This window comes from Gallus gallus, chromosome 3 (genome assembly GCF_016699485.2).
Source record: "Gallus gallus isolate bGalGal1 chromosome 3, bGalGal1.mat.broiler.GRCg7b, whole genome shotgun sequence".
In the NCBI taxonomy this organism is placed as follows: Eukaryota; Metazoa; Chordata; class Aves; order Galliformes; family Phasianidae; genus Gallus; species Gallus gallus.
The window spans coordinates 81135638-81148985 of record NC_052534.1 but is presented as its reverse complement, the minus strand read 5'-3'; the positions used below and the strand labels follow the sequence as shown (position 1 = coordinate 81148985).

The 13348-nt window shown below is 43.0% G+C and overlaps 1 protein-coding gene and 1 long non-coding RNA gene across 2 annotated transcripts in view; both read left to right on the top strand.

Annotated features, from left to right (window-relative positions):
• Window positions 1-2: 2 nt before the first annotated feature.
• Window positions 3-1405, top strand: LOC124417884. The gene is made up of 2 exons (XR_006939002.1): window positions 3-68; window positions 843-1405. It is a non-coding gene; the product is annotated as an uncharacterized LOC124417884 (long non-coding RNA).
• An 11502-nt stretch (window positions 1406-12907) lies between these two features.
• Window positions 12908-13348, top strand: part of CD109 (CD109 molecule) — a 79505-nt gene continuing 79064 nt past the window's right edge. Inside the window, exons 1-2 of the mRNA XM_419879.8 lie at window positions 12908-13009; window positions 13160-13320. Of these exons, the coding sequence (XP_419879.5) occupies window positions 12942-13009; window positions 13160-13320 (229 nt within the window). The 5' untranslated portion in view covers window positions 12908-12941. The remainder of the gene's footprint in view (window positions 13010-13159; window positions 13321-13348) is intronic.

The window sequence follows — 13348 nt, the reverse complement described above, 5'->3', positions numbered from 1 at the left end:
CTGACGGGCGGAAGGGCCTCAGCCGCAGCTTGGCGCCGCTCCCACTCCGCCCTCTGCCGCCATCTTTGGTAAGGGCAGCTCTAGGCGGGCGGGGCGGGCAGGAAGAAGCGGCTGAGAGGTTGGGCGGTCCCGCGGTGTCATTTGTCGCTGTGGAGAAAAGTTACTCTTATTTAGGTCAAATCTGCGCAAGCCGCAGGGTTCTCCCTGGTGTTTCCTCGAGTATCACCAGAGCTCAGGCCCTGGGCCTGACAAGAAGCGGGAAGGTGCCCGGCGGGGTGGGGCCATGGTGGCGGTCGCTTCCACCTGTAAGCTGAAGCCCAGGTTCTCACTAGAATCCCCTCGTTGCAACAGAGGAAGGGACTTCACGGAGTAGATCAACCAGCAAAGATTTTCTTAAGCTTCCTCTTTTTTATCTATCTCACTTATTTCGTCTCCCCAAGGCCAGTTGTATCGTGAAGCTGCTACGAGATAATGCCTACAAACCTTGCAGTGGCAAGGAATGTGCCTTTCTCTGTGCAGCTTCCTCCTTCCCAGGGCTTGCTGATTCATTGGTGAGCAAATCTCCACCACTGAGAGACACTGCTCTGACAGCAGATTGCAAGGCTGCAGCCACAGAGTCAAAAGATGACATCCATAAACACAGATTTAGGAGTGTGTGAGATGCACTAGATCAGTCCTTATTTACTGGAGAATAACTTCACGTATAGATGTTCATAAATGGGTTGTTTGCTTGCACCCAGTCTACCAGTCAGTGCTGGTTGTTATTTGTGTCATACTTGTGATGCATGGCTAATGTGAAGGGTTTTTTTTAATTTTCTGTTTTCATTTCTTTTTATTTTTAGAAAGGGATGCTATTTGTGCTTAACCACTGGCTGCTGGCAGCGTTGGCTGCGGCTGTCTGAGCCGGGCTGGGGAGATGAGGGACAGCAGTGCTCAGCAGCCCGCATCTCTTGCCACCTGGATCTGCAGCGTGAGGAAGAAGAATTGCAAAGCTTTGAGCTTCTTTTGCTGAATCTCACCCTGGTGTTTCACGCATTGAAACTGAAAAGAAGCTGCAGCCTGCCTCACTTCGAGCAGCAGGTGGCTCCCTTTCCTCTGAAGTCTGGCTTGAGGAAGAGACTGGCCTCGTTCATTCCAGTGCCGGCGCTCATTCGGCAGTACAGGCATATTTCTGCTGTTCTGTCATAGGAAGTGGACTGTTTTCTTTTATTGCCTCTTTTAAATGGTTTAATGCCATGTATAATAAATACTGTACTTACCGTGGGTTGCTTAGAAAATGAAGATAGGAAAAAGGCCTGGGAAAAAACATCAGCGGTGCTAACCTGAGTTGCAGCATTTCTTTATGGAGCATTCTAAGAAGTTATGAACTTTTATAGGATATATTTAAAAAGTTGTCTGATTCTGAGTTTTTTGCATCTTTTATTGGTCTTTTGTTACTGATACCCAAGATCCCCACTTTGAAACCACATTTTAAAAGATAATAATAAGAAAAGAACAGAGAAATACAGCTTCGGCTGTAAGAATCAACTGATTACTCCTAAATAACTGAAAGTGACATAAAAAGAGTTCAATCTTCACCCAAGCAGACTAAAGATTGAAATATTTACTTTAAAATTGCCTAACTCTCCTTATACTCAGTGCAGTGTTGTATGGTAACTGTTGAGTCACGTCCTGAGCCACTGATTGAGCACCTGGGGAAAGGACCCGGTCAGCCCTGGGAGCACAGGTGAAGGCAATTCAGATGTGTGACCGGAAGGTGTAGAGCCTGGCTCCACCTCTCTTAAACCTTATTTAAGGACTGACTGCCACTGGGGAAGGACCTCTGGTTGGAGATCCTGTCCTTGTGGAGTCTTTTCTGTGAGTGTTGATCTTCGGAGATGGGTGAGTACTTTACCTTTGAAACACCTTTCTGTCTGTGTAGTCCATTTGCTGTTACACTCCTGTATTGCCCTTCCACTGCGTTAATCTTTCTGATTGTAACAAGTGTATAGCATTTTTATGTTTTAAATAGCTAATAAGAGTATTTATGTCTTAGAGTATTTATAAAATGAAAGATTATTAAGGTGTCAGATCAATTAGACTGAAAAAAAATAAATCAGAAATGCAAATGCATCCAAGCAAAAAATGTCTTGGGTTTCCCACAAAAGAGGAGGTTACAGTCAGTCAAAAAGGAAAAAGAATTCTTCTGCTATAGAGCTGAATTCAAAATTATTACTAAATCACGCGTAAGATGATGCTGACCAAATCAGAATTGGTGTTTGCGACTCTGGCAGTACAGTGTGTTTTCATCTGTCTGAAAATATTCTGTCTGCAGTAAGCGCCTCAGGGCTTCCTGTCGCCATGGCTATCCTTGCATGGAGGTCTGTGTTGGAAGGAGGGGCCTTTATCACGGCCACTCTTCCTATCGCTATCTAGGAGAGGCAGTCCATGTAGTTTAATTTCGGGTATTGGCTGTGGCTGTAGAAAGCTTAGGACTTTCCACAAGCAGTATTGTTTTCAGTTGGAAGAGAGGAAGCCTGTATTGCATCCTCTACAGTACTCTTACAGATTTTAAGGCAGCTCTGAACTAGAGTCAGAGAAGTGACTTAGGCTTTGCATAGCTTAAATAGTAGTGCTGTGGTAGTCAGTTGGAGTATCTGAAGGAAGCACAGGCAGTCTTGTCTAGACTTCCGTACTTTGAGGTGTTCTTCCCAGTGGAAATAAGAGAAGCAATGACTCTGGACACTTATTAAACAGCTGGCCTGTGTTCAGAGCATGTAACCGGCATGTGAAAACAAGGATTCTTAGTTCTCCTCTGTCTGTGGAAGTCAGTTCTACCTCTGAAGTGAATGCTGAACCTCAGGCAAGACAATGCACTGTCGCTTTGTGAAGTCTATCTTTTTAACAGGAGTCATTTCCTCATATGTAAAAGTCATGTGTCCTTAGGGAATAGGAGAGATACCTTGTCAGCTTTGCCCCTCAGCCCAGTGGCCAAGTTCTGTGTGTGCTGGTTAGTGGCTTTAGATTCCTGGCTGTGTATATATGAACTACTCATTTATATGTGAGAGTTTGCTAAGAAAAACAAGTATCTTGTCAACAGACTTATAAAATCATAGGAATATTTATAGTTATAGTTTGTCAGACCAGTGGTATATTTCCCACAGTCTCCTGTCTCTTACATTGAGATGTAACGTAGGAAGGACTTGTACATAGCAAATATAGGTTAATCCATTCTCTGAATAGTCTCTGTGTGTTCAAATGCACTGTTTGGTGACTTCTTGAGCTGAAAGTTATACCTCTATGCTCAGTAGGCCCTAATAGATTTGTCTTTCCTTATGTTACACAGTCAATTTTGGAACCTATATAGAATTCTACATCAAGGGGCTCCATAACTGAACTATCTCCTACAGAAAGGGGGTATGCTCTCTGAACACTTTGTGAAGACTTTTCTCTCCTTTTGCACTTGTCTGGTCATAGACACGTTGGGCTTTAAGGCATTTTACCAGTGGAGAGTCAGGTAAAGAGTAAAAAATATTAAGAATCTGCAGATTTGAAAGAGTATCTTACGAGTTCCAGTGGTGTTCATATATGTGGACTCTTTCACAGCAGTGAATCTATTTAACTTGAAATTATGTCTAATAGTGCAGGACCTCTTAGACTGTTTGAGGGAATAGAGAATGATTTTGCTAGTTTTTACCAGCAGGTGTCTAAGGAGGATGTAAATAAATCTGAAGATTCTCAGAAAAAGTCTTCTGAAGATGGTATTTACGTGTGCCTAGAAAACACTTTTGCTGCAAAAAAGGCACTTCTCCTTGGTTGTTGACTTAAAAAATGTTGAATGGTGAAAGAGCAATTGTGATGCTTTTTCCTAAAGCAATTTATTGTGATGTAGCTCAAAAATTAAGCCTCCAATTAGTCTTTGTTTGAAAATGAAACCTAATTTGTAGCAATTACCATAGAATTATGGAATCATTTGAGTCAGAAGGGGCTTTTAAGGGTCATGTAAATATTTGTGGGCTGATTGTTATGAAAATATTACATCTGAGAGATGTACATAAAATATACATAAAAACTTCACATAAAATACAGTAGGACTTGTGTTTGAGGCATAGGAGCTCCCACTTGCTCTGCAGCAGTATCAGGAAGAGCTGGAGGTTGCCCCGTGGAGTCTGACAAACATATACTCTTGCTAGTAGATGAACAACTGATTACCTGCTGTAGGTATGCTTGATGTAAACTTTGGTTGTACCTCACCGAGGGAGCCAAAAAAGTGGTATTACAATATGTAAATGCAACTCTGTACTTATCACTCAGCCTCACGTTGATTGTATTACGTGCTGTAAAAAAGCTGTTTGTCCTATTGTCAAAATATCTACTTACTAGAGAAAGGGGAACAGAGGCAAGAGGAATTACTGTTGTCATTCAGGTAGCCTCCTGGTTATTAGTTATGTGCTTTTTTTAGTTAAGATGGAAGTACATGAGCATTGCAGTTAAGCATAAATAAAATGCAGCTAGAAAATGCTAACTGTTTCAGATATAATAAGAAATATAATTGCAAACCTTTGAGCTCTGTACCATAAAGTTTTGCTGCCTCTGTCCTCGAGGTTTTCAAAACCCTTCTGGATAAAGCCCTAAGGAACCTTGCCTGACCTCAGTGCTCACACTGCTTTGGACTGTAGGATAGATTGGGTGACCTACTGAGCTGCCTTGAATTTCCCTATGGTCCTGTAACCCTTTTTGGGAGGGAAAGCCATCATCATATACAGTAGATGTTTTAAATATAGGTTTTCTTTGTTTGCTTGAATGTTTGAAGTAAATTACTGCTAAGGAAGTAGATGTGGAGGAAAAAAACCCTCCAACAAATGCTGTTAGTGGTTGGAAAAATCACAGAGTGAATCTTTAGTCTAACAGCATGGCTAGGTGGCCTTAAAGTTGTTCATTACAGGACACATTTCAGGCATATTACAGGAATTTCCGAACGTCCTGTTGCTGCAGTAAGATTTGGAAAGATACAGCTCTTGGGTCCACACCCTCTTCATTTAAATAAACGCAACTGCCGCTTTGGGTGGTTGGCAACTGAACAAGCAGTTGCTTTTTGAACGGCGTGAATGAATTTCCTATGGTGGCATTACTGAAGGGCTAAGTTTATTTAGATGTTGGCTTATTTGGTGACCTGAAACACGAAACCTTTACTCAAGTCCTTAATCACCCTGATCGGACACCTCACCACCCCCCTTTCCTGCAGGCAGTGTGTGGCGAGAGTGAGTCTTCAGGGAGAGCAACCAGTATTTACCTATGTGTAAGCTAAACAAAGTTTTATTTAAGTTTTATAAATAGTTTGAGTGTAGTTTTTTTAAAAATCATTTTTTAATCACTTGTGTCTACAGGAGCTGTTTTAGCCACTGTAGAGTCTGATTCTCCAAAGGACAACTCATGTAACGTGAGGTTATGTGACTGTAACATGGATGCCATCTAAACATTCTTCTAGGAGGTTTTACCTGCATAATTATCATCTACCTACCTCTACTCAACAGCTATTTCTTTATAGTAGCTGGTTGGTTTGAAAGTGAAGGATGTCTTTTTTCTGCAAGAAAAGGTTGAAATTTGATTAAAGAAAAGGACAAACTAAACTTAAACACAGTCACAGTTTTAGCCTTTGACCAATTTCCAATGGGAAAGTTTGTTTTTTATTTGTAGGGAGGAAAAAAAAGCTGTGTGCAGGGGATGATTTCCTAGAAAACTTTTCCTTTTAATTTTTCTTTTTCCCCTGGTGTTGATCTTTTTCTGGAAATGCTGAGATAGAGGAAACCAGGACCGAAATAATACAGTCTTCACTGTTGTTAGGTGTTTGTCTTTCCCTCTTGTCAATTCTGTTCAATTCCTTTCAAAGCTCTGTCCTTTCTGGGATAGATTCTTGTTTCTGTGTATGATTTTGGCCTCTTGGCTCCAGGACAACTTCATGCTTTTTTGTCGTATCTCTTGACAGTCACCTAGCCTGAGCTGTGCATTGTGGAATACAGCATTTCAAACAGCTGCACCTCTATGCAGCCTAATTACTTGGTTTAAACTTTCAAAAAGCCAGTCAGGTTTGATGGAAGGACATGAAAATAAGCAGCAGCCACCACTTTCCTTGGTGCTATGCCCAGGAAGCAAATCTGCCTCTGTTGGTAGCACATGTCTCATTTCCAACCTACCTATGATTGCTTCTAACTTCGAACACCTGTTCTTTTTACACTTTTCTTCCACAGCTTAGTATCTGATTTCTTCTTTTTAATTCCTATGAAAGTGTCGCAAAGGCCCCTCTCAGTCTACTCTGAGTCAAAATATGTACCTGTTTAGTCTGTTAGTTTAAGGCATCGTCTCCACATCTTGAATTACTTTTGTGTAAAATATGGAAAATTAGGTTTATCTTTGCTTTGGGTTGCCTTCACATCAGTCTCCTTTTAAAGAGAAGCTGCCTTTGCCTACAAGAATATACAGGAGTCTCTTAAACCGGCTGCTGTGTGAACATCCCCCCCTTTTTCCCCCTCAATGGATGACTGCATTCAATAGCTAGTACAGAAACACATCCATTAAAAATGCCAGGTTTTATGTACATAATTAGAAGTGAAGTTATAATGTATAAATGCATGTACGACAGCAAGCAGTGATATACTACTACTCCATGATGACGCTGTGAAAACTGGTTTTAGAGTTAAATTTTTTTAAAAGCTGCAGTCTAAGTTTATGGTTTAATTGTAGGATCCGGTTTAAGATAATTGAATCCTTAGGGAATTCTCTCCTTTAAACTGAATCAGTGTTAATGTACACTAAATTGCTTAATAAAAAGGAGTTTTTCTTGGCAGTTTCAGCAGTATTTATGAAAAGGAGGTGGGGATGCACTGACCTTTCAAAAACCCTCCAAAAGTAAAGGGAATAAGGGTGGCTAAGATAAAAATGATTAATACAGATAGGTAAATGTGATTTCATCATACATAATAGTAAAAAACACTGCCCTAGGACAACAGATTTCTGAGGACATCTTGGCATCATTTGTAAATGTTTGTAACTTCTCTCACTTTCACTGAAACAACATGGCTATGTGTGTTTTAGCTTATCCCTGCTGTGTGGCTGAACATTTAACAGGCAAGAAAAATGAAGGTGTAAATACTACCGTTAAATAAAAAGACATTGTGTGAATGTGCGTCCTAAAATGCATTCTGCTTATGTATCTTATCTAAGATACAGCATCTCAGTGAGAGGTAATGGGCAGAAGGCAGCAAACATCACAAGAAAATTGGTTCTTCATATCAAAATTTCAGAGGTTTGAGTGACATGGAGAGTAAAATTCTGGATGAGTTCTGACCCTACTGAAGGCAGTAATTTCAGTGCCATTCATTTCTGTGAGGCCGAGCGTCTGCTTTGGGGAGACCCAAAAAGGAAACCCGAGAGTTCAGCTGCACGTAGAAACCTGTTATGGATACTACAGTTATCTGTTCGGTGGACCCTCAGCATGTCAGCAACAAAAAGATAGGTTCATTTGGTTGTGCTTCATTGCGGTTCTGTAAGAACTACTGGCCACCAAGCAAGAACTGTTGTTTTGGGAAAAAAATGGGACAGGACCTCATTTTGACTCTCTTATGGTTCTTATGCACTGCTCACTCCATTCAAAAGGACTGTAAGGGCAGGGAGCTGGTAATTGAGGATTATCTTGGATATAGGGAAATTCCTAAGTGTCCTGAAACTGTCCAGTGGAGAGCCCTTTCATTCCTGTGCTGGATCCATGGCTAACAAGGATCATTTCCAGGAATGAATCTTGTTCAGGCTGCTGGCATGGCTTGGTGAAATGGCTGTGAGCAGACATGCTTGGGATGGCCCTCAGCTTTCTCCAGCTTTTTTTCCCCTGGAGATTCATCTGTTCTCAGGGTAAAGTCTAGACAAGGATTACATGAAAACATCATGAAAATAATCTGCTCCTCTGCTAGCTCTGTGCTAGTGCCAGGCTTACCTTAAATAGACAGCCTGTAGACCTCTTTTGTGTATGAACAGTTTTGACCTGTTTTACATGATTCTCAGAGTTTTTTGTTTTAAGGGGAGATGTGTCTCCAAATAGTTTATTAATAAAATTTAATGATTATTTTTGATTTGAGTTTTGTTGAAATAGAACTTTTCCAAGTACTGTTACAGCATTAAAGTTTTTTTTTTTTCTCCAAACAGCTGGAACAATCTCTGTTTTTTCAAGGTTTATTGAAACTCTTCACAAGTAGTTCAGATAGTGCTATTTAATGTACCCCAGTAGAACCTGTTCTGTCCTGAAGACTTAACTGTTCATTGTTAACAGTTACTGTGTAGCAAATTCCTTTTGGGATTTTGGTACTCAACAGTTTGGCTTGGAGAAGCTTAACTTTGAAGAAAATGTTGGATGAAAGATTAAGCTTTTATTTTTTTCAGCCTCTACTTTGCTTTACTGACAGGTTTTGCAATAGACAGTAAATTCTCATTTGTAGATTTGCTCATCAGACTTCCACATTTCCCACAGTATAGTGTTATTATTTCTTCTTTAATTCCCCATTCCTTTGAATCTTATTCCTAAAAGTAAATCTCTCAAAACCTCACGAACTTTTAGATCTCATACCCTTATACATTTGATGCATTTCATAAAAGACAACACTTAAGGATTTGGGGACATTTCAAAGAACGCATTTAATATAATGCAACAATATAATATTTTCAGCTTTGATCATGTTTTTGATGGGTATGATTAAGGTATATACGAGTATTTTATTAACACAAATATTATGAAAGTATAAACACGTAATTCCAGGATAATAGGCTCTTTTTATGCTGTATTAACTATAAAATAGCTTCTCTTCTATTTGAACATCATCACTGTTTGCTTGTTCTCGTGCCAGCCTAGAACAAACAAAACCAAAACCTGGTATCTTCAGACAGACCCCGAGCCAAAACTTGTACAAGTAAATGTGTCTTTTTAGGTTTGAGTGTCTGAATTCTCATTTATTACACCTATGTTATGGTTATGTTATGTGTTCTGGAGTTAGTGATATATTTATCTACTTGTCTTGACTTCCTTTTTAGACATTTAATAGAAGTTAATACCTGTATAATGGAATCCACCTGATTAATTTAGAAGACCACTTTTAAATGTCTTCTCTTTCAAATGTAGGTATTGTAATGTGCCACATAAATCTGGTATGAAAAGCACTTCTCTCTATTGTCTATTCAGCAAATTTAAATAATAAGATGAAGACAATAGAGTCCATGTTGGACCAGGTGAGTCCTACCTGTGTTGCCTGGAGTAACAGTTCAAGTTGGAAGCAACTTGGCAAATGACAGTGTTTGCCAAGAGAACTGTCTTCAGGTACTAGGAAGAGCATCTTAATTGCAGTGCAGACCAGTTTTTCATGACACTCCACCCTGTAGCTCTGGGCAAGTTTCAATGTGTGGCACACCCTGCCTCAGCAGAGCGTAAAACACTTTGACACATTCTATCATCAGAGTCTGCATCAGAAGCACTATTCCTGTGCACTTCTGCAAGAGTTTTATATCCTACACCCCTGTCAGTACTTTCCTGAGAATGCAAATTCTTCAGGCTCACATAGAAGCAAAGAACGTATCCTCCTAATACCGTGGCATGATCTCCCACCTCCCTTTTTTCATATTCACTATAATTCTTGTTCACTTGCTGTGTGCGATGAAACAGACTTCTGCTTCCTTCCTAGTTCCAGGAGTTGCTGAATCACAGTTTCTTTCAGGACCTCATCCAAAGCCTTTTGAGAGTAATTAAAAGATTTTTCCATCAACTAAATGAGCTTTGTTGCAGGCCTTGAGACCAGCGATGCATAAGACAACTGGCTAAGCTTATGAAAAGATAGAATATTGTGCTGGAAGAGACAATGGTGATCTTCTAGTTCAAATTTCCATATAACAGCTCTTCAGATTTCCTTGAATTTGCCTCATTTCGTGGAAAAATGCTTTGTTTGCACCAAAATCTGGTTGAGTGCCTGCTGAATCCAGCTGAATCCATTCTGACCAGCCAAATTCACTGCCTGATGCTAAAAGCAGGACGGGGCACTGACCATTCAAATCTTTGCTGATGTATTTTTGTAGAGTTTTTCACCAGTATTCTAAGTACTGTAATGCTTAGGTTTTTGCATTTACAAAAAGTACTGTTTTCTTCACGTGATACCAGAGAAAAGCAGGCTTTGTTGTGCACTTGTTTATTTCCTGCCTTTCTTCACACATTTAGCAGTATTTGGTAGATGCCAGATCCTTCTTGATTTATTAAGGCAGAAGTTGCTTTCTTGTCCCGTTCAGGAATCATCCTGTTCTTCTGTACTTTAATGTGTTTCTATTTGAAGTATTCTTAGGCTACAACTCAAAGTAGTTGTAATTTAATAACTCAAAGGTGTAATTTCAGCTCATACCGATGCATATATTTAGGTTAGATTTAAACTAGATAGCCCAAGAACAGACTGCAGTATAATTGTTTGCTGCCTGAGAACGTAGCCAGAGCAGTAGATGGGTTTTGCAGCCTTACAAGCTCTGTCAGGGAATGTGGAAGATTAGCAAAATCAGATTACTAGGGAACAAGGAAGGTGTTAAAATTGAAATTTCCCTTGTGGTAACATCAGATCAGTGCAAAACTCGAGTCTGGTAAGACTTGCTTGACTCCAGAAGGCGACAACGAACAGAGGAGGATTTTTCAGCTGGCTTTCCTGTTGGGCATGCTGAGCACAATGACTACCTGTTTCACCACCCAAATTGTGTCTCCAGAGTATCCACTTCACTGGCTTGGAGCGGTCGAAGCTTATTAAATCTTTTCATTCTAGGTTATATGCTTTCAAAATTATTCCTAATGTGCACAAATCTGGTCCAAAACAAATTTCCCTCACATGGTGATCTCAGTAAGTCGCTGTGCAGTCCTCTGCTTCCAGTTCTGTGCACAAATTGGGCTCTCAGGTGTTTGTCAGAGCCAGGCATTTGAAACTTACTCAGCCCTGAGACGTTGCCAAATGGCTGCTTCTGTGGCACTGAAAATGATGTGTGCCTGGGCTAAGGTATTCTGTTTGGCTGAAGACAGATATCCTAGCAGTTTAATAAGATTGAGGTCATCTCTTTAATCTGCCTGCTCTGGATGGACTTCTTTTTTTCAGCTGAGTACTCCAGAAGCTGGTGGGTACACAAAAGCTTTTCAATTCTGGGCATTCCTCTGTTTACATTTGAGCAGTTTAGCACACGCTGAAGTTCTGCTTGTTTTCATTTGAGTTAGCTGTCTGAGCTGGATCAAACCAATTAGTGACATGTAACTGCATAACGAGAGCCTACTGTACACAGCCATAAATGGTACTGAGCAGATTAACGGAGTGCAATGTCTTTAAGAAATGGAGCTTGAATGTTGCTGTGGGATGGGATCAAACACTTCATTTCTGTTTATCTGTTTCTTATCAGTGTTAATTCTACTCAGGCCGGGTGAAATTGGATTGATATTATAACTTAGTAATTAATATTACTTTTCTGCTCTTTCTGCTGTAGGGTTTCTTTCTTCCTGTAGAAGAAGAGATCAATACGTATACAGAAATATCTCTTAAATAATAAGCTGTTGGGAGAAAAGAAAGAAGAAAGGAAGATACAGGTCCACAAACACTGTTGTGAACCGGGCAGAATCTGTGACATTTGCAAGCACTTTCACTAACGAGCTTTCAGGATACATCCATACTAATGAATCAAACGGTGCCAGCAAATGTTCTTGGGACTGCAAGTTCATTGTCTCTGCCCTCGAGCTGTCCTTGGCATGGTTATGCCCTGGCCGGGGAGTGCTCTCCTTCAGATTTTCTGGTGTGGTGTGAGGGTCAGTGTGGTCTGAGGGCTGTACCCAGCAGGAGGGCTGCAGGTGGCTGCTCTCTTTTGGAGGCTGAGAGTGAGCTTAACTGGTGCTGACAGGCATGGTTGAGCAATGCTGGCCTCAGCAACAGTGACTGTAGAAACTTGAACTAGCAGAAGCCTGACACCAAGCCCGGGGTGCTTGGGCTACAGTGCTCTTGTTAGCCCGTCTTCCAACTGTCTTCAATGGAGTGTCAGGGAGTGCTCATCTTCCCTGCATCACTTCCACAAGCAGCAAGTGAAGGGCTTGCATGCAGCAGCAAGCCTTTGCCATGGCATGTGCCCCTGCAAGTGAGGAGCTGCCAGGAGCAGCCTTCCTGGTACCAGTCAGTCTGACAGCAAGCTCCCTGCTCCTGCCACTGCAGAGACACGTTCAAGAATCACCAGGGGGTGTGAAGGTGTATGAAATCGCATTTAAAAGATGTAAGAGGTGCTGCAGCTGGCTGACATCCTGCTGGCCTGTGCGATGTTTCATTTCATGTGCTGTTTGTATCTGTTTTTCATAAGAACAGAGCAGCGAGGGGGGGTTTCCCTTCTGGGCTCCGGCTGTGCTTGTGTCTGCACAACGCGGTGCAGGGCACGCCAGCTTGGCACTTCTGACTTCAGGAGCTTCACAGGGCGTTGTGCGGGGATGGAAGGGTTCAGATGAATCAAAGCACGGCTAACTGTGCCTAGCCCACGCGGCTACGAGCAGCACCCTGGCTGCCAAGACTTCAAGAAGCGTGGGGGTGGGTCCACAAGCGCACGCCGACATGACCTTATTTTTCAGACACCGGGCACCGAGGCCAACCCGCCCAGAGCGTCGTTGCCAATCGCTTCACGTTCGGGAGCTGCGGGGATCGCAGCCTCTGAGCCGCCGCCGCCGCGCTCAGGCGCGACCGGAGCTCGGCGCGTAGCGGCGACCCTGCGGGCTGCCCTCAGCCGCCCGCCTGCCCCCGCCTCTCCTCCGGGCCGGCCTCGGGAACGCCCCGCGGGGCGCTCGGGCGGCAGCCGTCGCGGCGTGACTCACGGCGGGGCCTCTCCTTCTCCTCCCCTCCCGGGACGGCCTGGCTCAGCGCAGCGGACGCGTAGCGCGCAGAGCCATGGCGCGGAGCCGCGCCGCTGTTCACCTTCTCCTCCTCTTCCTCGCGTGCGGCTCCGCCGAGGCTGGGTACGTGGGGCTGGGGCGGGTGGCGGGGCTGCCCGGGGAGCGTCGCCCCCATCCCGGGGTCTGCAAGAAGACAGCTCGGAGCGCGCGCCGCTGCTTGGATGCGCGCCGCCGTCTGGGCTAACGCATCTCTCCTGCTCTGTCTTTTTGCAGACCTACGTTCCTGGTGGCGGCCCCCTGGAACATCAGACCCGGAGCGAGCGTCACCGTCGGGGTGGCCCTACTGCCCGGCAGCCCCGCGCAGGTCGCCGTGCGGGGAGCGCTGCTCAGGGACAACCAGACAGTGCTCAGCAGGGAGCTGGTCTTCGAGAGAGGTAGGGGCCTTACGCCTGCCTTCTCCCA